At 27.9% G+C, this 25,128-nt stretch overlaps 1 protein-coding gene across 4 annotated transcripts in view; it reads left to right on the top strand.

The window, feature by feature from the left end:
* The window catches only part of LOC107455553 (metastasis associated 1-like), a 36,542-nt gene extending 11,753 nt beyond the window's left edge, over window positions 1–24,789 (top strand). Inside the window, exons 8-18 of one of the 4 annotated variants that reach the window (XM_016073164.4) lie at window positions 296–395; window positions 1,311–1,499; window positions 2,042–2,175; window positions 2,271–2,353; window positions 2,440–2,556; window positions 3,251–3,348; window positions 4,536–4,761; window positions 8,857–9,048; window positions 9,138–9,272; window positions 15,033–15,103; window positions 22,720–24,789. In XM_016073164.4, the coding sequence (XP_015928650.1) occupies window positions 296–395; window positions 1,311–1,499; window positions 2,042–2,175; window positions 2,271–2,353; window positions 2,440–2,556; window positions 3,251–3,348; window positions 4,536–4,761; window positions 8,857–9,048; window positions 9,138–9,272; window positions 15,033–15,103; window positions 22,720–22,749 (1,375 nt within the window). In that variant the 3' untranslated portion in view covers window positions 22,750–24,789. Of the gene's footprint in view, window positions 1–295; window positions 396–1,310; window positions 1,500–2,041; window positions 2,176–2,270; window positions 2,354–2,439; window positions 2,557–3,250; window positions 3,349–4,535; window positions 4,762–8,856; window positions 9,049–9,137; window positions 9,509–10,781; window positions 11,931–15,032; window positions 15,256–22,719 lie in introns of those variants that run through there. The other 3 variants (XM_016073163.4, XR_015433757.1, XM_043040497.3) reach the window with 3 other exon arrangements.
* Window positions 24,790–25,128: the final 339 nt, after the last annotated feature.

Genomic DNA, 25,128 nt, shown 5'->3' with positions numbered 1-25,128 from the left:
CTTAGTTATTAGAAATTTCCTAATTGTAAATTTCATTATTTACCCCCACGGAGCTAGTGTGGTTTATGGAAAATTACAGTATATAGATCTTCTACTGTGTTACATATTATATAATAAAATTTTTTCTGTTTCATAATCCCTTATTAAGATATCTTAGCGATATCCTGTTATGTTTTTTAATTGTTGATTTTTTTAAAATTCCAACATGGAATAAGTAAAATGCAAATTTTTTCTTTATTCTTATATTTGTAATTGTATTTCATCGGCATGTTTGTTAATAATTGCATTATTTAAGGTCTGTAGGCACATTTGCAAGAGCCCTGGATTGCTCTAGTTCAGTTAAACAGCCAAGTCTTCACATGAGTGCAGCTGCTGCTTCTAGGGACATTACATTAGTAAGTTTAACAACGAAAAATATTTCTCTTTTAGAGTTATTTGATTTTTTGAAACCAATGCAAAAATTCTTTTAATATGATTCTGAAGAAAAGTTGTAATTCACTTCTGTTACCTTTATTGAAATTTTTTTTAAAGGTGAAACCGGAAGTAATAGTTTTAAGAATAAAAGTCTTTACAAATCACTCTATTTCTAACACACACAATTTTTTAGCAGAAGAAATTCAAAACTTTTCTTTGCTTTCTTCCAGTAGTTTTGGACAGTATAAACTTAGCTTTGATACAATCAATAATATATGGTTGTTTGTTTAAGTTTCTGAAAAAAACAACTTCCGTTGAGCAGATTTGCTCAATTTTTTTCTGATGGAAACTCCACTCTACATTCCCACAGAAACTAAAAAGCTGCTATCTAATTGCTAAAAAAAATGCTATCTATTAAGATCTTATTTGAAAGTGCATGTAATTACATTTTATAGATTGTAATATTTGAAATTTGCAAATTATTGCATTTCTATGCAAACACTTTAATCTCAGCCATAAATATAACTGTAAAAAGAAATTTTTACAATCATGCTCAGAATTGCACTAAAACAATAAGTAATTTAAAGTCAGGCTAAACAATAAAAAAATAATTAAAGCAAGTTATTTTTCTAATACAGCTTTTTGTTCCCCCCAAGGCGCAATTTTTAAAAAAATTTTAATTAAAAAACTTCATATATTTTTATTAATATTTAAAACTTTACAGAGCCGAGCCACTCACTTCAAGGGCTAGTTTTGACCGGCAGGTTGTGCATTCCCACAATTAGTTTCAAATAAAAAAAATTCTACGCTCACTGTTAGCCTAAAATAATTTTCTGCATTCTAAATAATAAGTTGTTTTTTAAAGAGTTTAAATAGTTTTTTTTTTCCTTCCTTAGTTCCATGCTATGGATATTTTGCACAAGCATAATTACGACATAACTACAGCACTAGCATCTTTAGTGCCGAGTGGTGGACCAGTTTTATGTAGAGATGAAATGGAAGAATGGTCTGCTTCAGAGGCCAACCTTTTCGAGGAAGCATTAGAAAAGTATGGCAAAGATTTCATCGATGTCAGACAAGATTTTGTAAGTTGCAAATCACTTTTTTTAGTCTTAATTGTATACTTCATTATTAGCATCTAAAATGATATAACTTATTTTTATCGATTTCGCGAAATGGTATTGTATTTGCCAAGATTTGTCCTGATCTTTCCTGTAATTTTTAAAAAAATTCTTTAATTTATCTAACAAACATTAACATAATACTAAAAAATTTATCTGGTTAATTTTTTTAGTTAAATTGTGGTAAATTTATTAAATATATGTGGTTTGTTAACATTGTTATCTTAAATCAAGCATTATACCAGTTAGGAGTGACTTATGTCTAGAATCTATATCTCCCGGATAGTTTAGGAATTTTTTCTAAACGTTGTAATTATGACTTTTTAAAGTTGAGAATCAGATTAACTGGACTATGTAATAAAGTATAAAAGTGATAATGTGGTAAATATATATATCAAACATTATTAGCCTTTTCTTATTTATTATATGTATATATTAATGTTTATAACAAAATATTTAACTTTTCAACCTTTGAAGATAGTATTCATTCATTATTTTATATATAGCTGCCTTGGAAAAGTTTAAAGAATGTTATAGAGTATTATTACATGTGGAAAACTACAGACCGTTATGTTCAGCAGAAAAGAGTTAAGGCGGTGGAAGCTGAGAGCAAACTAAAACAAGTGTACATTCCTAACTAGTTAGTATACTTATTTATTAATTATTTTTTTACTACTTTTGCTGAACTTAAGTAGTTTGAATTAACTTAATCTCAATCGTCTCTATACTTTACAGTAATAATAAACCTGGCGTATTAAATGGAGCCAATCCTGGTGAAAGTCCTTCTGCTAGTGGGCGACCTTGTGAAAGCTGCTACAGTATGTTTTTAGTCATAATATTTATATTATCATAATTATTTTTGTCAAGATAATAGTATGATAGTATTTTTGTTATTAAATTTTAGCCCCCACATCTAGTCAGTGGTATGCATTTGGACCTGCTCATTTGCAATGTAGATTGTGCCAATCTTGTTGGAATTACTTTAAACGTTTTGGTGGATTAAAGTATCCTACTAGATTAGGTGGGTAATTTATATTTGTTATGAAAGTTATCAACATTAATTAATTTTATTCATTTATTTTTATTTAGTTAGTAGTTTATTCTTATTTATGTTTTTGCTGACATGTTAGATTTATAAATTCATGTGACTCCTGTCGCAACATATTCAAATTTTTCATAATATTTTAATAAGTTCAAGTGTAAAAAACTTTCCCTCTAGCTTTTCATTTTTGTTTCAGAAATAGCGTGTTTTATTTCAATTGCATTATGTTTTATTTTAATTGCAGTGTGCAATTATTTTAATTGCAAGCTGGCCGCACTGTGTAGGGGTGCTATGCGTGCACTATGGTTAAACATGGAATTTAAATACTTTTAAAATTCTATGTTTTTTTAATTTATGTAATATTTTAAATATTAAATCCTTGTGCCCTGTCAAAAACTACTTTCAGAGTTCAAAATCTAGAATCCTATTCAGTATTAAAATGCATCCAATTTTTAGTAAGCATTCAATTTAAAAACAGCTTCATTATAAAATAATGCTAGACAATTAATAATGTTGTGCTGTATTATCTTTTTGTTTTCAATTCAAAACTTGGACTTATTTAAATTATCTTAATTAATAGGTGTAAATATTTTATTGATAACTTTTATTTTCTCCAAACTTTTTCCCTTCTTTAAATGATACTTATTAATGGTAATACATACTTTTATTCCAGAATCTGTAGATTTAATCTCTGGATCTGGTTCAGATAAACTCCAATCACACATTGCTTCGCATAGGCCTCATAGGTGTACAATATCTGGATGTGGAAAAGTAAGTTTTTGAAATTAAACTTAGTTATTGTTCTTGTTCTGGAAATAACTTTTTGTAGGTATTGTGTTATACTAGATCATAAAACGAAATCTTAATATATGTAAATCTTAATAAATAAGTAATAATAGTTATTTTTTCTTCCGTTGCAAATGAGCTTTGACTATTGTGTATTTTCCTTTTGAATCAGTTGTTTCCTACAGTGAGCATTTATGAGCAAATTCTAAGCATAAATATAGTTTTATTTTAAACTCTTAATAACTATATTCATATTAGTGTTAATCATTTAACTCATAAACTTTTTATTAAAAATGTCCTTTTATAAATGCCAAATCAAGTAATGTAGCTGATGAGAAATACTCTTAGTGTTCTCTGAGTGATCAGTAACATAAATAGTCTTACATTAACATCCAACTTTGCATAACTGGCAAAAGTCAGGAGTGTATTTGGTAACGATGTAAGCTTCTAATGTTAATATTTTTAAAAAAAATATGACACAAAATGTATGAGACAAAAAAGTTACAATTCTCATTTTCTAACATTTTATTAAAAATAAAAATTCCAAATCAGGCTTTTTTAAAATAAAAGTTACAAAATCTGTTACAGAGATATGAAAGTATCTGTATATTGCTTATGTATTATTAAAACATTGAATTTAGTTCTTTATGTATTTTTAATTATTATGCTCAAAAAATATTTTAGAGGCACAGTGTATAACATAATATAAATTTTTTCTGTGTATATATTTCCTTTTGCTTTATTTATTTTTTGAGAATTTCTGTAAACATCTTCAAAGCGTTAAATGTATGCACCTTCAACAGATCGAGTTTAAGGTCTTTGCATTTTGTGTATTTAAAATTTGCATTTTGTATATATATTTTTAAGTGTAGAGGTCTAAAAAATACATTTTTTGGATTGTTTTATATCATTAAAGTATAAATATTATAAGAATATGTTAGAGACAGAAGGGAAACTTTTTATGCCTCTGGCAATTATTTTAATGGCTGTTTTTCATATCTGAAGCAACTATTTTTGAAGTTTTACCCTAGTGGCAGTCCTGCATTTATTATTGATTGACCTACCATTCATGTTTAAAGTTTTCATTAACTAATTAATAATGTTGGTTAAGCTATATATCTGTTCACTTATTAGGTAAAATGCAGCATCTGAAATTTTTTTTTCTTTTTAAGGAATTCAAGTTAAAAGCACACCTCGCAAGACATTGTGCTACAGCTCATGGACTTGTTATAAGAGCTGGGAGCCCTAGGCCAATTATGAAAACAAGGGCAGCATTCTATCTTCATACTACGCCATTAACCAGAAAGGCTCGACGTTATGCAAGCCACTTAGTAAAACCACGACATGCTGCGAGAAATCCTTTCCAGCCCATCAATATTCTTGCAATCAAACAAGAATGTATGTCTCTTTTTGGCAATTTAAACTCTACAGATAGCTCTTAATTTATGCATGCTTTATTTGCATATTTAGTTGCATTTATTTTATTTATTTTAATATTATAAAGTATTTAAAGAAGTGATCAAAATTTTTCCAATAAATTTTGTGTTAAATAAAGGAATTGAGATCTTTTATTGTTTGTTTGTAATATATTTTCCTGAAAAATTATTCTATATGAAAAAAATATATTATATAAATAATTTGTTTAAATTTTTTTAAATAATTAGAGGATGTATAAAAATTGTAATGATTTTTTTTAAAATTTTTTTTACTATTTTTATTTTACTTTTTAAGTTTCTTCAATTAGTTTTGAAATTTTGAACATAACTATACTTATTAGAATATAATCAGTTTGCACAGTTTTGAGTATTTTCATCTGCTGTCAGTTAATTAACTCTTTCTTAAGCAAGAAAAGTTCAAAATTTTATGCAAATATGAATTACATATCCAAAATTCTAATTGCAAATTCTAATTCATAATGTAAAAACAGTTTTGTACCTTCTCCTTTGTTGATAGCATTACGTGAAGTCAGAAACTTCTAAAAGCAGCACATTTATTTTTATACCTTAATCAATGTATTAGTCAATAAAGGAAATACTTGAAATATTAATTTTTTTTTCTTATTCCATCCTATGCAATTTTTTTCTTTTTTTAAAGAAGGTTAATTTAGTCCTTTAGTAGTGTTTCAACATAAACAAAAACACAATTCTTTTTTTAATTTTGAACCCAAATTATACTCACTTTTCTAGTTCTGGTTTGTTCTTTCATTTCAAATTTCTCTTTTGAGTTACACATAATTTATTATTTCTATGGGACTTTTTTTATAAATAGCAAAAATAAACCAAAGATGAAAATCCTCCACTTTTTTATGCTTTTTACCAGACTTCCGTGTTTACAGATTTTTGTGTGACTTTATCCAATTTTAGCTATAAAATGATTTAAAAAACAGATATCATAAAAGCAAAATCCAAAATTTTTCAGTTATAGTGGTATTTCACTACAGTGAAAAAAATCACATATTTTTAATCTTCTCTTGTATCAAAAGATTACTATCGCCATGAATACATTTACTCGGTTTCAAAATGAGCAAACTCTCCCATTTCGAAAAATGCGGATTTGCGGTTGGATTGTCACAACTATAGTGTGTTGTAAAGTGCTTACTTAAAATCATGATTCACAGTTCATAGATCAAAATAGTATATCTAAAAAGAGATAAAAATTTTAAAATTAACATGGTAATATGTAGCAGTAACTGTTGAAAATGTAACAGAGTAAGCCTTACAGACAATAAAATTGTCGCATTGCTGGTGCTTTAGAAAGTTATTTTTCAAGTGCGTGATTTGAAATTCTCTGTACAAAACAATATACTGCTAAAGAGTCGTTTTGAAAATCGTGAAATTGGCAATGAATAACATAACTGTGATCAATTAAACCATGTAGGTTTACAGAATCCTCAATAACGGATTGTGTAAAAAAGTGATTCCTCACTTGCGCGATTTCAAGTTCTCCGGAAAATAATGTTATAAAACATTGAGATTTTAAAAGCCGAATGAAAACCATTTTAAGTAACTACCAAAAAAAACGATCATGCAGATTTATTGTGGTAAAAAAGTGATTCCTCACTTGTGTTATTTTTAAAGTTCTCCGGAAAATAATGTTATAAAACATTGAGATTTTAAAAACCAAATGAAAGCCATATTAGTAACTACCAAAAAAATTATCTTGCAGATTTATTGTGGTAAAAAAAGTGTTAACTCAAATGCATGATTTGAAATTCACGAATGTTGTAGCAAAACATCAAGAACTTAAAATCTATGTAGAAATTTGTAGCAACAAATACCAAAATATTGATTGACAAACCTTGTGGATTTCTGGTCGGAACTTCTCCAATTAAATTAATTAAAAAGTAACTACTAAAAAGCACGATTTTCAATTCAAATTACATTATGATGTCGTATTACAATATTGAGATTTTAGAAACTGGATATCTTTAGCAATGACAGCAAAAAACTACTTTGTCTTAAAAAATGAGTAAAATCTAGAATTTAACAGAAAATTGACTCAATACCAACATGATTGAACTCAATATCATGCATTATGTTAAGTATTGCTAGTACTTATAATTAAAATTTCCTGAATTCGAAATAAATAATGAAAAAATAAGATTAACTTTAAAACAGTCAAAATGTTATAATCATTCAATTATTGTTTCCTGCATTGTTGATTCTTATTGTAAAAATCAAAAATTTCTAATTCCAATATTGATCTTCAATTTAAACTGAAATTCAATTTTTTGAACCTTAATTCAATGAATTTAAAGTTAATTTTTTTTTGTAAATATTAAACTAGCCAGACCGAAGTAATATGAACTTGTTTCATTTGTATTTATACTAAATAATTTTTCATGTACTAAGTATTTTCTTAATTGGAATGCCTCCATCAATCACCAGTATTTTTCAATGCCTAATTTTTTTATTTTCAATTTATGTTTGTAATTAACTGTTGAGATTCAATAAATTAAAGTTTTTAAGAATTAGTCTTGATTCATTTTTTGAGGACAAGTTAGTTTAATTTCTATGAATCCTTGTGATTTATTAAGTATTTGGTATTAATGTTAGCAAATTTATTCAATCATTAACTATATTTTATTAGAATGTGCTCCAGATATATACTTAAAACTGTGTCTTTAACTATATATCTCTGAAGCACATCCTGGACTTCGGTATTAGAGCTAATTTAAACCATGGAGTCACAAAAATCACCACCTATATTTTTAGATAGTATCGCGTGTAGTTTACAACGCCATTTAGATTTCTTGAATTTTCATCTCACATACTTTTGCTTTGAAAGTGACGTATAAAAGTATCTCACAACTTTTAATGTTTTTTTAAACGTGCCAGAATGTTTAATAATACGCCTGAAATTACAATATCTGAAAAAACTTTTAAAAATACCCTTTGTTTTGTTTTTTTAGTGGGATCTCACAAAAATTTGTTTAAAAAATTCAAATAATTGAAATCAAGTAAATAGTAATTGAAATTAGATAAATGAACTAATTGAAAATAAATTTCAAACTTTCAGAATGAAGAGGTATAAGTGTTTTTACTCTTATCAGGTTTTCTTGGTAAAATTTTAATTTCTTATAATTTGAGCCAATTTGAATGTCCATTAAAATTTATGTTTTTCATTTTCTACCTGGGTATCATAAATTTTAAATCGGTATTAATCTTGGTATTTTAATATGTGACATTTGTTGTTCCATGACAGTGCAATATTATGAAATTCTTTCCAAAAACATATTTACTAAGAGCAGATACATTTTTAATTTGGATTTGATGAATTTAAAAAGAAAAAAAATGGAAGAACGAAATTGATTTTGAACATAAATTTGTACTTCTAAGCATATGAAATAGAACTGATAATTTTTCCTATTTTAGTTTTTTTAAAATGGCTAACCAAAATATTTTCTTTAATGAATCGTTTCTTTTTGGTCGAAACTCTGTTTCAAACTTAAAAAACTAATTTAGTCGGACAGAGATGATTAAATTTACCATTGTGTAAATTACTTTAAAAAAAAAGAAAAACTAAAATAGTATTAATAATAAAAGGGATTTAAGTGTTGGTGAAGAGTTGTTATCTATTGACAATGCATATACTATTTTTCAGCAGTTAGGAGAAATTATTATATTTGAAAATGAAAAGAGGGTGAAGTGAAGTATGTACGTACTGAGTTAAGTACTTTATAATGAAAATTAAATTGATGACAAACATGGATTTATAGACTAATTAAACTAAGATTTGATAGTATGATCTATAAAAAGGTAATGATTAATATTGCATCAAAACACCCTTAAGATTTTAAAATTCAGTGCTATTAACATTTTTTAACCAATGCATATTATTTTGTTTTACTCATAATAAAAATAATAGGAAAATAAATATTTTTTATTGTTTAAAAGTAGTAAATAAATTGGTAATAAGGATGCAATGCTAAACTTAAAGCATTCTAATGAGATTCTTAATTCTTAAAAAAAAACTATTTTTATTAATATTTAGTTCACACTAGAATGATTGAAGGGCAACCAGATTTGCCAAAACTTGGGCCACACGAAAGAGGTCGTGTTGTTGATGTTTCTCATAGACTTGGGACACCCAATTTACCCCCTCCTGAGTGGTTGCTACCTACCCCCTTGGATAAAATTCCAAAACTAGAACGTGAAGCTTTTCCTCCGCCACCTCGAAATGAAGGTATGAATTTACTAATTTATTTTGATTTTAAAAACGAATTTTGCAATTGAAGAACTTTTAAAATGATACAATATTCACTTTCTTCATAGATGGCTCTCTTTCAATACCTAAACATCCAATGGACATGGAGGAAAATAATGTGCGTCTAACACCCAGCATTGCTAGTGCATCACCAACCATTCTTCGAAAAAGAGGATACGAACAACAGAATGGGGTTGAGCCTGGTAAATATATTATTTTTACTTTTATTATTTTGTACAATCTAGTTTAATCAAATGCAACTTGAATACTGCTTCTTAAACATCTAAATCAGTTTTCCCAACCCATATATTACAGACCACTACTAGGTTGAGAGTCCAAGATAAATCTTACTATCTAATACCAGTTTTTCAGTACAATTCACAAGTTCTTTATGTATATACGTATGTATATGTAAACCTATGGAAAAACATATTTATATGTATGTACAGTGATACCTCGAGATACGAGTTTAATTCGTTCCGTAACCTTGCTCGTATGTCAATTTGCTCGTATCTCAAAGCAATTTTCCCCATTGAAATTAATTGAAATGCCATTAATCCGTTCCAGCCCCAAGAATGCTACCCCCAATTGTTCTTGTTACGTGTTTTTGAATAAGAAAAATGTATTTATAAATGACAAATATTGTATAAAAACATAATAAAAGAAAATGTAAAGCAAAAAAAAAAAAACTGGTTTTATAAAGTGTGCATACATATTTGTATTTTGATCACTTAAATGCAAGTTGCACACATCTTAAATGCTACTGTATGCTTAATTTTAGTCACTGCTTTTCTCTTCACCGGTCTTTGCTTTTTTAGCTGGATTAAAAAAAACTGTCTAAGGAGGTTTGTTTCTTCCTCCTTCTCAGAATGCTGCAGAAATGAGTTAGGCGAGTGTCATGAAATAGTTCCGATGCACGACCAGATGCAACTTTTTCAGGATGTTTCCTTGCACGAACTGTGAAATTCTTGCCCACATTCCCAAGAACACTTTTATCTCACTTGTAGAGATAACCTCCTTCACCTCTGGCTCTTCCTCGAAACCAATTTCTTGCAGAACCCCCGAATGCTGCTGCGACGGTAACTCTTGTAATTCCTCTGTCGTCAGTTCCTGAGAGTACTCCTCGATGAGCTCGTTCACGTCTCTCTCACCCATCACCAGGTCCATGGGTTTTCCCAGAGACCCAATATCCTCCTCCACTGGCACTTTGGGTTCGAATCCTTCGAAGCTATAGACTCAGGTCACAGCACAATTTTCGGCTACAGACACACTCTGGCCACAGCTTCTTCCATGCAGAGGTCAAGGTCCTCGTTGCAACGCTCAGCCAGGCCTGATCAATAATTCTGAGGCATATCACGATGTTAAAGTTGTCCTCCCAGTACTCTCGAAGGGTGAGGTTTCTGTTTTCTGTCACCTCAAAGCAGCGCCGGAACAGGTGCTTAGTGTACAGCTTTTTAAAATTAGAAATCACCTGCTGATCCATGGGCTGCAGGATAGGAGTGGTGGTAGATAGAGAACCTTTATAAACTTGAACTCTTCGAGGATGTCATGTTCGAGGTTCGGTGGGTGAGCAGGAGCATTGTCGAGGATGAGAAGGACTTGCCTGGCCGTTCCTCGTATCTCAAATGTCACTCAAATCTCAAAACAAAACTTCACTCGCTCGACAGCTCGTATCTCAAATAACTCGTATGTTAGGGCACTCGTATCTCGAGGTACCACTGTATATAGATTTTGTAATTATATTTTTTACTTGTATATTTAATAATGAGCCTCAAAGTTTTTTTTTTACTAAATTAGTAGCAACTAAAAAGGCTAGTAACGACTCGTCTAATCAATTGTTGCACTTTTTATAAGTCCTTAACAGCTGTAACATTCCTGAAATAAGTATGCTGATTGGCTAGATAAATGCTACTTGCTCTGCCCATAGTCTTATGTTTGTTATCAGCGTAGGGTATCTAGTCGTCACGAAAATCATGAAAGTCACGATTTTTTTAATGAAGTCATAAAATTTTTTCGTTCTAAGAAGTATTGCTCAAAATCAAAATTTGTGCTTTGGAGTAACATAAAAATTGTAATATAATAATGTATTCTATATAAGGTCGTCTATATTCTGTAGTATTATACTATAGAAATTTGAAAATAGGGGGGAAAAAACAGCAAATAACTGCTGAAGATTGAGTCCATAAGTGATGCAAATTTAGTCTGAAACCATTGCGGATCAAATGTATTAAAAAAAAAACTCTAAAAAGAATTTAGTTTGTAGCCATAATATCGTGTTAAAAACATCGAAGCTGTGGAAATTACCGAAATAAACGTTAATTAATGAAAAACTAACTTAATTCATCAGCGAAGGACATGAGTTTTTGATGGAGGTTTGCGAATTGAGAATGCCAGAAATTGATTGCTGAAATTCGAAATTTATGTACCATTATAATATTGTAACAAAAACATCAAAAGTGGAGGGGGGTAAAAATTGGAACTTAAATTTGCATATTGTAGTAACATCATGTTAAAATGTCGTAATTTGGAAAGGTCTGGAAAAAAATTAGAAAACTTTGTAGATATAAGATTGAATTGAGCATGTTAAAAAGTTATTACTCAAATAAGAATTCTTGAATAATAATAAAAAAAGTCAAAATTTATAAAAGCATGTGTAAATGGCCAAAATAATGAATTATATCTGCAAAAGGGACAGAAAAAATTATTGATAAGCACTGGAGATTTATGATAGAATCGTAATCAAATGTCTAAAAAAGTGATTACTCTAATTTGCAAAGCGTAACAGCTTATCAAAATCATCGTTGTTAAAAAAAAAAAAAAAAAAAAAAAACTTCATAAGTTAAGAATAAGAAGAAGAAAAACGATGGGAAACGACAAGATTGCCGTAATGTCAGAAAGTGTTAACTCTAATTCAAAATTCATGTGTAATGGCCACCAATAATAATAGAATAGTACACATATTGTATGATTATTGGTGGTTATCTGCAATTGTTTCACTGTATGCAATTTATTTTTAGTGTATCCTGAAAAGAAGTTCAGAGGTAGAGTTTTTGACGTCAAAAATTGGTTTTTACCATGACTCATTAAAACCTGTCGAAATCTGACAAAAACTGTCTAAAACCTTTTTTCTTTTTTGTTTGGGGACATTGAATTAGATATTAAACCATGTGCAATGCTTGCATTATATACTACTAAAATTATAATATATCATAAATATATTGGAACTATTAATTGGTTTTTCTAAAAACAAGGTATTTTAATACTTTAAGACCAATATTATTTGCTGTGTTATAATTATTCAGTTTATATTACAGGTGATAACTATGAGTAATTAATTATTATCAATCTAAATATTGATTTCAATTCTGTTATGCCACAATTTAGGCAGATTTTTCAGATTAAGTAAAAAAAAACTAAAGTGATCACCAATAATTGTCTGATCTCAATTTATAATTTTCTTTTTGATTCTCTATCTTTATTATTGCTACTTTTGTGCGGAGAAGAAGAAAATGTCTGATTGCGCAAATGAGGTTTCAGGGGGAAAATTCGGGCAATCCTAGAAAATTTTTTGCTCTAAAGAAATTCCAGCAATTTTTTTTTTATTTATTGAAAAATGTGTTTGTGTGCATATGTGTCCTTGTTGATAAAATATTTATTATTCAGCTTTATTTTTAACACACATGCTCGTTTATTCAGGAATTCTGTAAAATTAAGTGAATTTTTCACTTTGTTTTTATTTTCAATTTTTTTTTCTTCTTTTTTTTACAATATGGAAACTTTACTTTTTAAAAAATACTTTTAAAAAGTTATTGCGCTAAAAAAAATAAATAAAAACTCTAAAAAAAATTTCTATTGTTCTGATGGCTCTGGAAATTTTCTGCACCCATACTTATATGTACATGAATATTTCCAATAAATCATGATTATAATATATTCCCTGATAAGTAAACTAATTATTATTTACAAAAATATAAATCTTAGTTAAAATGAGAACAATTTTTTAAAAAATGAGCTTAAAAAATATATATATATATATATTTTTTTTTGGTTATAGGGAAGGGAGGAGTTAAAATGAGAATGGGATGAGAAGTTTAAGTTTTTTTATAAGATTGTTTTTATATTTTTTTAATTTTCAATAATATTACAAATTAACAGATTGAATAAATTGCAATTTATGCATTTTTATTTATAATTATTTAATGTTTTGTTACCACAACTGTGTTTTTGACAGTAATTGTCAAAACAAAAAGAGAGTTTAATGTCAAAATAATTCGAAAACCTAATTAATTGATCAATTGTAATTTTTTATATATGTTTTTTTATAAATACTTCATATTTATGATGGCTAAAAATTGTGGTTACATCAAATTTTGGGGTTTTTGTCAATTGTCAAAAAAATATTTTTTGACATGACATTTAAAACCGATGAAACTGTCAATTGTCAAAAACTTGTAACCCCGTTCTGTGGCGTAAAATCAAATCTTTTTGGAGGCTTAGAAACTAAACTATTCGCATTTCTTCGAATCCAAAGTTTTGGAACATTTCAAATATGGCTTTATGCACAGATGGATGGGAGTAATAAAGAGGGCTCGACCCGAGGTTTATATAATTTCATTCTTAGTTACAATTTTAAAATCATGAAGTTATGGAAAGACTTAAAAATTTACATAAGTAATGCTGCTCTATTCAGTAATCTACAATTGATTTGAATTCTACATACCACAACACTAATCATACTTTTTATGTCATATTAGATAAATTATTGGTAGGAAAAAAAATATGATGAGCACAACAAAACAAAACAAAATATGATGAGCATAGGAAAAAATTGTTTATTAGTATTTACCTTTACAAATAAATTATGTTAATAGAATCCATTTTTAAGTGCAGAAAATGAAATAAGTTAAAGCTAATTAAATATATATTTTTTTCCATGCTTGGAGATTCGAAATTGTCGTCTTTGCTTCTAGATGTACCAATATGTTTATGCTTTACCCCAAGTACAATTTTAACACTGTATTAAAAAAGGAGAGAGACTTTTATAATTTAAAAACTGACATGCATTGCAAAAATCTGGTATAATATTGGACTGAAATGTTTCTGGAAAAAAAAAAAAAGCCATGTCATTTTATTTCTGAAATTGAGTGGAAGCCATCATTTATTTGATCAGTTTTTAGATATTAAGATTTTTTAGAAAAATCATGTTGAAATCTAACAAGTGAAGTAATAAGTAAAATTATTTTTCGATACAAAATTTTATTAACATGTAATGTACAAAATTGATTAAATTAATCATTATTGTTATTAAAATAATTATAAATACTAGTGGGCTACGCCCCCTGCTCGCTGACGCTCGCCAATCCCCGAAAATTGCTACGCAGTCTTATATGGTTTACTTCGCAAACCAAGCTAGCTTCTCTCGCTACTAACTTAGGTACATTGCAAATGCACAAAATTCTAAGAATTCAAAACAATCATTCAAATCCATGTAAAAACTTTTTTTTAAAATAAAAATTACATCTTTTTAGTAAATACTAAGTCATTAAAATAAATTTTAAATCAAAAAAAGACTCATTGACTGAGACTCATTTTTCAATGAATAACTGATAACAATAATAAAACAATTAAATTCGTGATATAAATCAAAAATCGTCAAATAAATTCGTAATATATAAATTTGTGAAAAAAAAGCACTTTCGACAAAATACTAAAATAGAGATCTATCGACAAAGACTACTCACTTCTGCCTAGCTTAATAGTATGAGATTGCCATAGCTGATGCTCTCTGGTGATTTCAGTTTCCGTTTTTAAAAGCGCTATAGGTTGAACCACCTCATGTGACATTTTTAGCGGCAATCATTGGTCGATTTTCTAGCGTTGCCATTCAGGGAGTTGTAATGAGGCTTTTTTTTGTCGCCGTGTAAAAGAAATATATACATATAGATGCTTTCTTTCTTTTGCAGTTGGGATTCCACCAAAACGAAGAGCTCTCTCTGGTGGAGGAGTAATCAAGCCAACGCCTGATATTTTCAACGTGAGTTCTCTTGCTCGGAGTTCTGTAGTGAACAACCCTTTGAATGGGAGGGCTAAGATGGCCACTATCACTCGAGTGGGTGGACGCAAACAAATGATCAGTTGGGTGGATGCCCCCGATGATGTTTACTTTGTAGCCACTGATTCAACTAAGTGAGTGTTGACATACCTGCAGAGTCAGATTTGGCTATTAAGGGCAATTTAGATATTCTAGCATGATTTTTTTTTTTTTTTTTTTTTTTTTTTAATTTTGTTTTTGTACCCTATTGTAACTGCACTAGAAATTTTAAACAAAAAAGGAGGATATTTGTTTTAAAGTTAACATGGCAGCACGCAATAAAATATGAGCTGTTTCAGTAGTCTCAGTGAAGATCGTACGGCATCTCGGTTTGACTTGGAACTTGCATTTTGTTTGCATCAAGCTATTTATATTGTAACATTTCTGACAAGTCGACGTTCAAAAATCTTCAAATTATAATACATTTTATTCTTGTGTGTTATGTCGAGATGAAATATAAATTGATTTTATTGCTTCAAAGTTTTTGTTAACTAAGCATATGCTACGCTTGTTTCAAAATACGAATTAAAATTTACCAGCATTGGCTTTGCTGCCAGTTAGACTTTTGACAAATAGTTTTATTTTGGGCCAAAAAACATTAACTTGCAATTTAGTATTATTTGTCCATAAATAATGGTCACCATTTTTTTCTTTAATGATAAGGGATAACTTAAACACTCATGTTAGGTGGGTTGTCACTCGTTTATTTTTCTGAAAAGTTTGTGGGGAGAAAGCTTAGTTCTGTCCTTAATATTTTTAGTTTGCCACTAAAGCATTAAATGTTAACATTTTGTCATGGATACATGTTTTTGTATGTCACTCATGTTCGTTAAAACACATTGATAACATCGTTTGCTTGCAGACAAGCTAGAGTGGCAACCCTGTTCAACCTCCCATCATCCATGTTTCTCACTATTTCATAAAACATATTTATTTTCTTTTGCTACTACAGTTGTTTGCACGAAATATTGATGTTTATATTTTGTTTATATTCTTTTTAACTTCTTATTTTTCTTTATTCCTTTTGTGTTTGTTTAGTTTATAGTTTGTCTAAATTGTCCTGTTAAATTTCCCTCTCTTTGAATGTGTGCAAAACTTTTGGCACACCGATTGCAACACTTCCTTAATTGAATAGAAGGCTGTTGCTCATTATTGACTTGTTTAAAACTAACCTGCCCCTTCTATCTAACACTTTTTTTTTTCCACGGTTGCCACTCTTCAAAATCAAATTGATATTTTAAAACAGCTCAGTTTAAAATTCAGTATTTTAATGTGAGCTCTAAATGATGAATAGAACGTGTTAAGTAGGTAACATTTTTTGCTACATTCTTACAGTAAACCTATTCTTGACATTACTGTATTTTATTTATCTTCGCTTAGTTTTTAACATTAAGTACTATATATTTATACTATCATTATTTTTTTCTTTAAAATTATGAAATATGCTAAATATTTTATTAAAAAATTATTAATTTTAAATTTACTATGTGAAAATTTACGAACAGTTTAGTGGTTAAGTTTCAGTTTTCATAATCGTTTAAAGATAGTGAGATTTATTTTATCTAATATTATGTTATAAATTTTAAAAGAGAGAATTCAAACTTTGTTGATAATTTGTTTTGAAAAAGCTGGGTTTTTAATTATTCGGCTAAAATCAATCTTTCATAACGCTACTTAAAGAGGAATATTTGTTCTAAATTGGGTTATTGTAGAGAGTTATATTCAGTTTGACGTCCGAGTATCCAAGACAACGTTATTGCGTTTAAAAAAATTCTACATAAGAGTGGCAACCCATGTATATGATGTTTGCATATATATTTGCATTGTTTAAAATACCAATATAAGAACTTGATATTATACTTTATTTGAAAAATATGTTATGGATGTCCTATGTCACTTTAAACCTAAATTGTCTTCTATGTAATATAATTGTTTTACTTTTGCATTTTTGTTTCAGTAATATTTGTTTATGGAAAAAACTTTTTAATACTTGCTAATAAAAACTTCTTTTTGCTGCACAAATTTTTTTTTCATTTTTTTTATTAAGTAAAAAGTTTTCTTAGCAGTTTTTTAATATAGCATTGATAAAAATAGTATGTATTGATTTGCAGTATCTAAATAATGGCAGCTATTTCATTTTTTTTATATATATATAATTTGGCTTTTTGATCCAGATACATCCGTAGCCTGTCAAATTTCCTATAAATTTTTTTATGCTACTATAAAAAAAAATACTATTTCCATTTAATTAATTAAATTATAGTAAGAATTTTCAATTTGTATAAAAAAAATTTGAAAATTGTTTAGTAGACTACAATTTTGCACATTTTAGCTGTATTTTTTCAACCCATTTTAAATTTTGTTACTTATATTCTGCTAAACCATTTAAATATTGTTTAACTTTAGTTTTTTACAAATAATGGTTTACTTTTGTTCTGTACAAAACAAAAGTGGAACTATCAATGTTCTACCTATGTACAGTACAAAAATAGAACTATTTATGTTCTACTTTTGTTTTTGTATAAAACATTCATATTCTAATCTAGGGGAGGGGGACTGGCTTTCTCTATAAATATTAATCAGATTCTAGATTAATATGATTTTCGGTTTGCTTATTAAAGAGTTAACAACGGCATAGTAGAACATAATGAATTGAATAAAAAAAAAAAAAATGCTTTAGTGCTTAATTGAAATAATCTTCATTTGTAAATATTTATGAATTACAACATATCTTATTTTTGGTTTACTTAATTATATAAATGCATGATAAGTATTATTCATCCTTAATAGGAAAATTTTTTGAAATTGCGCCCTTTACCATATATCTTAATTTTTGATGTCCCGTTTCTACTTGCACTAGGAAAGTTTTTTCTATTTTAAAATGTATAAGATTTTAATTTAGAAAAGATAAAAAAGAAATTATCATTTTTGGATTACCGACGATTTGACTAAAGTACATGACTTTTCCTAATTTAATCTGAACTATTTAAACATCTATTGGATAAATGTTTTTTGTATGTTAGAAAAATTTTAGTTAGAATTTTTTTTTAACAGTTTCAAAATAATTATGAATTAAATACACTTTGTAAAATAAATGATATCTATGAGTGACAAAGTTTTATTCTGGTATTTTAAATTGAGAAACTAGTAATTATGGGCTTATATTGCAGCAGTTTTAAACTTTAAATATTGAAAGCTTTTTAATAAACTGAAATCATTTTTGTTGCCCGTTGCTGCATGAAAAAAAGGCAATTTTATCAACCAAAGTAATAATCTACTAAATTCAATAAAGAAAACTCTATGCTTAGTATGAAGGCTGTTCAGATATTATTAGAATACATATTTTTTATTATTAAATTGAGTGGAATTTTAATATTTTTGATATTTATTTCAAAAATATTTATTTTTAATATTTATGTTTCTGTAACATATACCTAGTTTAAGCATATTTTGTAACTTAAAGATATAGCCATTATGTAAGTAATTATAAATCTTTTTTAATCACCATTCAAAAATATTATCTTATGTGTAATTTTTTTTTTTTTTAATTAAGATGCAAGTGCAGAATTAAAATATTATCTTTGATTTTAAGAGAGAGTAGTTTGACCTAAGCAATAAGGATAATAACAAAGTTTTAGTTATTATTACTGTAGTTTTCAGTTTTTAATGTTATTATTTTATGCACATTTATAATTTATAAAAAATAGAAAATAAAGGTTAATTTTCAACTCAAAATGGTATATTAGTACTCAGCAAATTTATTTCATTTAGATAAATAAGAGTTTCATGACCTTGTGGTGCCCTAGTTACCTTTCCTCCTTTTTTGTTTTTCTTTGTTTTGCCCTTTTTTTTCTTTTTTTTTTTCTTTTTTTTTTTTTCTTTAAAGAAAGAATCTTTTTGTGCCTAATACTTATAAGAAGTGTTTAATTTTATGACTTACGCATGTGTTATAATTTTTCACATCAAGTTTAATGTAATCACTTAAAAGTGTGGAGCCTTTATCTTTAATTTGCTACTCACATACAGGTACTCATATGTTTCATACAAAGACCTAATTTTTTTAAGCTAAATAAAAGCTTGTCTCATTTCATAGCACACCTTTTGGTATTGGTACCAAATTTAAAATTCTGAGAGATCCTTTTTTCTGCAATACTCATTTCAGAATCTTTATTTCAGTTTTCTCACTTTTTTATTTTGCTTATCATTTACCGATATGTAAAAAAGGAAGGGGAAGAAAGCTGAAATGGGACAACAGGAACAGTTGAATAAAAAAAGAACCATATTGGTTAAAAATGCTGTTTTGTTCAATATGAATTTTGGTCGAAATAATCCATATTGTTAGAGAACAGAAATATAATTATTGACAAACTTAAATAAAGCTGGAAACTTTTCTACCTTGAACTCCAAATCTGAATTAAAAATCTTCTGCAAATAATTTATTAATTATTGTACCTTATTGTCAACCCTTTCACCATTGCTTAAAATAGACTAAATATACTTGAGAATTAGTTTTGCATTTATGTTTTTCAATTTTCGTGAAACAAATTGGCATATAAGTGGATAAGCTCGTTTTCAAAAACTGTTGATTGACTTCTCTTGTATTACATTGTAATTGGTTTTCACCATTTGTCTTTTATTAAATTTTTGTAGTAATCACTTCCCAATTTTTCTGCTCATAAGTTTTCTTGATTGCTTGCACTACTCATTTTACAATGTATAATGCTGCAAAAATTAAGACCTTTGAAGTTGTATTATTTCTACGTATTTTATTTAAAAAAATATTATAAGTTTATCATTTTCTAGTAATCAAAATTGCATGCTTTACATTGCCATGAATGAAACATATGTAGAGAAAGTGATTTAAGCAAAACATTACTATATTCATGTTTTTCATTTATTTATTTGTTATCAGAATACTTTAGCTTGTGTGAGATATATGTCTACCAAGTAAGAGGACTAAGAAAACAGAAAAAATGTACTTAATAAATAGACATATTGTAATTGTAATTTGGAAAAAAATGAATTGTAGCATATTTTTTTTTAAATGAGTAATACTTGTCATGTTTTTGTATTTTATGTATATTTGCTAAATGAGTCAGATTATTTTTTGAATAATTCTTTAAAAGCACTACCGCCTTTTACCGGTGAAGGTTAACATATTCAGCTTCAGTCAACTGGTCCTACCTAAAACATTGCTGCACCAGTTTCCCTTATAAAAGTTTTTTATGTAACTTTCAACTAACCAAATTTGAAAATGATTAACTTTTATTTTTTCTTATGCCTAATTTGCTAATTGTTTAGTGAAAAAAAATAAGCAATTAAAAAAGATAGGCAACTGCTGCTTCTGCTCATAGAAGATGAAAAAGCCTTATAATTTTCACCTTCTCATAGTGTATCAACTATCCAGATTTCTGTTAAAGTGCAAGTTCAATAGTTTTTTTCTGATAAACTATCAGTTTTCAATCTTTTGCCCTATTTTCACTTTAGGCACTTGAATTTAAGTACATTAAAATGATCCCAGTTATTTTAATGCAACATTAAAACAATTAAAAAAAGAAGGAAATAAGTATTATTATACCGCATTATTGTTCATGGAAAATTAATTATTGTTTATAGAAACTGTACCTGAAGAACCTTTTTACATGCTCTCTGTTAACAAATTTCTTTTAATTATTATTTTGCCTTTACTAACGACTATAAAACTACCATTTACACATTGTTCTCTATTCTAGAAAAAATCCTATTATAATCAATATTCGGATTTTTTTTCTTAGTTCAAAACGTTTAGTTTGCCTTTGTTTATCTATTAAATTATTTTAAAAAAAACATTATTTCTCAGCAAGCATCACTATTGCGCACAATTTCTTTACTAATAATTTGTTATAATAATATAAGTACTTGTGTTAGAAACACAAATCAAGCACAAGAAAAGAAGAATTTTTAAAGATATGTATGTTAGCAAAAACAGCACTTCATCAGGGGGCACGCTGTTGTCAGTGGTTATACCAAAATTTGTAGTGGTAATACAAAACTTTTTAAATTGTTAAAATTAAGACAAATTTGGTTTCAGAGCCTTTCCATTTTGACTTATTGTGAATCTTATTTTGCTTTTTTTTTTTAATTTGCTTAAATCAGTTTCATTCTTTGATTAGATAACTACTTGTGTGTCAGTTGTATTTTCATTTTCTTAACTTATAACACTTATTTTACAACTAATAAATCATTAATCAAAAAAGTTGGAAGTATAAAAAATAGTAAATAGTAGCTCAAACATAAAAACAATAAAAGAGATCAGTTTTGTTTTTAATATAATTTGCTGCAAAAATTGTTAGGCAAAATACAGTATTATTTTAATATATTTATGAACATATTATTTTTATGCAAATGTGAATGAAGGAAACTTTGAACCTTCATTTTCAAGTCTAAAATTATTTCCTTTCTTTCTGTAGTCATAATCATTTCCGAGAAATTAAGGCTTTTCTCATTTTTGTTGCTATTTAATTTTATAAATGACAACTTATAAGATTTCTTTTATCACCAGCGTTTAATTTTGCATATCTCTGTACATCCATTCTCATTAGAATCGTGAATAATGACAATCATTTTGATGATTACAACAAATACTATCAGTTTATATCTGTGAATTTACTTCAATTATAAAAGAGAAAACTCTTTGGGAATCTATGCACAGCTTACTCAATTCTTTCAAGCTTATGATTGAATCATTGAGAACTGGACATACTTGTTGAACATACTGACATACATTGACTGAACATACTTGTTGCACTTCTTCAACTTGGAACTGTATTGTTTTGAATATCATTGTTAAGGCCATACTTACGGAGGTGGGGGGCGACATGGACAGTAGTTCCAAAACCTAGGATTGTCAAGGATTTGGTTAAAATTCTTTGCAAAAAGAGTAGTTTATTTTTAATAAAATGATAAAACAGTTGCAGAAATTTGTTTTATTTATTTATATATTTATATATATATTCAAATCTTTTTTGCGGATATAATCGTGTGGGCTGATGAAAAGATTATATCTTTTATTTTCAGGATTTTTTAAAAAAATGTTATTCTTTTTTTTTCTTTTTCTCCCAGTTGTTTGTTATTTTTTTAATTATTATTATTCTTTTCCCCCCTTTTTTCATATGTCTGTAATTTTCCTTTGTTTTATCTTCATTTTGAACTTATATATATACACACACAACATAAACTAATAAACATTTCGTTTTAAGCCGGAATAAGTACTTTTGAAACAAGTAAAAGTTCTTTTCTTTTTTCTTGTGTTATGAAAATAAATATTTTAAGAACCTAAACATAAACTACACTTTTGAAAACTATTCCACAAATTTTACATAATATGAAATTAAGAGCTCGTGTGTTTTAAGAAGAAACCCATAATCTTTTTTTTTTTTTTTTCCCCTGCTGGTTTTAAAGCTTGTGTCCATAGATTGTTCATAGATTCAGTTGTCACTGTTGTGCAAATTATATAGTTTTTGTAAAATTGCTTAAGAAGTAATTGATATTGTATACTGATAAGTTTGTATTTCATCTAGGAAGCTAAGAAAGCAGATAACCATCCCTGAACTGAGAAGATCGGCTCGTAAACCCTGTAGAAAACTGAATGTAAAAATTCCATTCTACTACGATAACCCACCTCCCGTTGTCCCTCCTCCTGCTCCCAGCACTGCTGCAGCTGCTCCTCCTGAAACTCTTGCTGTCATTGACTGAGGATTTAAACATAGGATTTTCAACTAAACAAACAAACTGGCTCTCAACAAACACAGAAGCTGTGTCTGCATTGGTTTTTTGTTGTCAGAACAATTACCCTATTTGAACTCAGGTGTATTGGTGATGATTCAAAAAGTTCTAGTTTTTGGTGCAAAGTGCTTTTATAAACTACTCTTTGCCTTTGGAAGATAGTCTGTGTTGTGCTTCCTATATTCAAATCTCAGGTGTTTTATGGAGGATTCTGTTGCAGCTTCATTGGCTGAAAATGATCATAATATCATTTATATATCTATTTCTGTGTGTATTGTGTATAAACAAATCCAGAAGCATTTTACAATTGTTGAATCATATTAATATCCTTCAATGGTAGTCACTATTTCAATATTTTGCAATGGTGGATCTGTATGAATGGTTTAGCATTTGTTGAGGCCTTTTTTTTTTAAAAAAAAAAGGTCGTTTGTTTTATTTTACTTAACTATTCTTATGTGCATTATATTTTGTTTTTATCATTGTAAACTTTTTTTTCTAAGTGCTTTATGTAATGTGTGACCAAAAATGAATGAAAGCTATTATTCTGTTAATCATCTCTTGTATAAAGTTTGACTTCTCGTGTCAATATTGAATTCTGCATTTTTTTAATTACCTTTTTTATTACATAATTGTTTACTATTCTAGTTTTGTCCAGCCCTTTTTTTCCTTTTTCAGTAGGTTAATAATGTTATTTCTTGTGCACGAACATTTAAGAACCAAGTCGGATAATCTCAGTAAAAAATGAATTTTTTTCAAAAACTTATATCTCGTTTTATATTTAAAAAAGTTTGTTTTTTAAATAGTCACTAAATTCTTTAACTCTTAATTGAATTAATAATTTGCATATTTAAAAAATGAACTTAATTTTTGACTTAAAAAAGAAAATACTGAAACAGGATCTGTGCTTGCATAACTTTAAAATATTTCAGGGAATGGATCAAAATTATTTAAGAAACAGCTATTTTGTAATTTCTCTTTATTTTTATCCTAAAAAAATTATAAATATAGAATTAATTTAAACTTTTATAGATTGCCTTACCATTATTTCGTTACACTGTTAATTAGATCAAATTATTTCTGTTAGAGAGCTGGTAGCCAAGATTAGTGCTGAAAGATATCAGAATTTTAACAGTGCAATAGATTTTCAGTAAAAATCAATATGTCACGATATTTTTCATTTTAACTAATTTACATGATTGTTAGATTGGTTAATTTTTTTTTATCCTAATAATGTTCATTAATGACCACAATAATGTATTACTTATTAATGATAATGCTGATGGCACAATCTTTATCTTAAATCTTTTTATTATCCTGAGAATTATTTTTAAAACATCATTATCAGGATGTTTAAAAGGTAACAATATTTCATAATATATTGCCCAGCTGTAGTTAAAACCGCATGTCTCATAATGAGTTGTTTAAAATATTTTATGCTATATTTTCTTTGTAAATGAAACGAAAAGAATATCATTGAAACTTTTTTCACTTATAAATCTTTATTTAATCAAAAAGTAATGTTATATTATCCTGTGGTGATGAAATATTTTCTTTTATTGAACTCAAAATACTATTTGTTAAATTACATTAAACTCATAATCTCAAATAGCATGGACATGTTCAAGTTTTTGTTGATAAACTTGTCCCTCACTTCTTTAAACAACTCAAATTCAAATCTTAATTTATTACCATTGAATTATTATTTTTTATTATTATTTGTCTCAAGCATCAAAAATATCTCATGTCATTCATTATTCATATTAACTTCATACACTTATTCATATTGTTTAAACTTAAAAATCATTTTCTCTTCATCTTGTTGAACCATTAGTGCATAATTTTACCAATAAAGCCATTTCTTTCAAGTTTATTGTGTATTTTTTTTTTTTTTTTACATAAAGTTATTGATTTTTGTCTAATTATTAGATGAGGTGCCTTTAAGAACAGGGCCCGACTTAGCCTAACTGGGGATCGGGGCAAAAACTTGTTTGGTGGCCACCCTCTGCTTCATTACTTCAGTAATAAAGAATTGAACTTTATGGAGGCCTTCTGAGCCGAAGTCTGCGGGTTCGATCCCCGGCCCAGACACCGGATTTTCGGGATGCAGAAAATCCTCAGCGGCCATGTCATATGATTGTGCGGCATGTAAAAGATCCCTGGAGTGCCTTATTGGCTCTTGGCATTTCCGGCAAAATTAAAAATTC

Source organism: Parasteatoda tepidariorum, chromosome 5 (assembly GCF_982258835.1).
Source record: "Parasteatoda tepidariorum strain Cologne lab strain chromosome 5, Ptep-v5.0, whole genome shotgun sequence".
NCBI lineage: Eukaryota > Metazoa > Arthropoda > Arachnida > Araneae > Theridiidae > Parasteatoda > Parasteatoda tepidariorum.
Note: the sequence above shows the minus strand (reverse complement) of the source record. Positions and strands in the feature narration are given on the sequence as shown.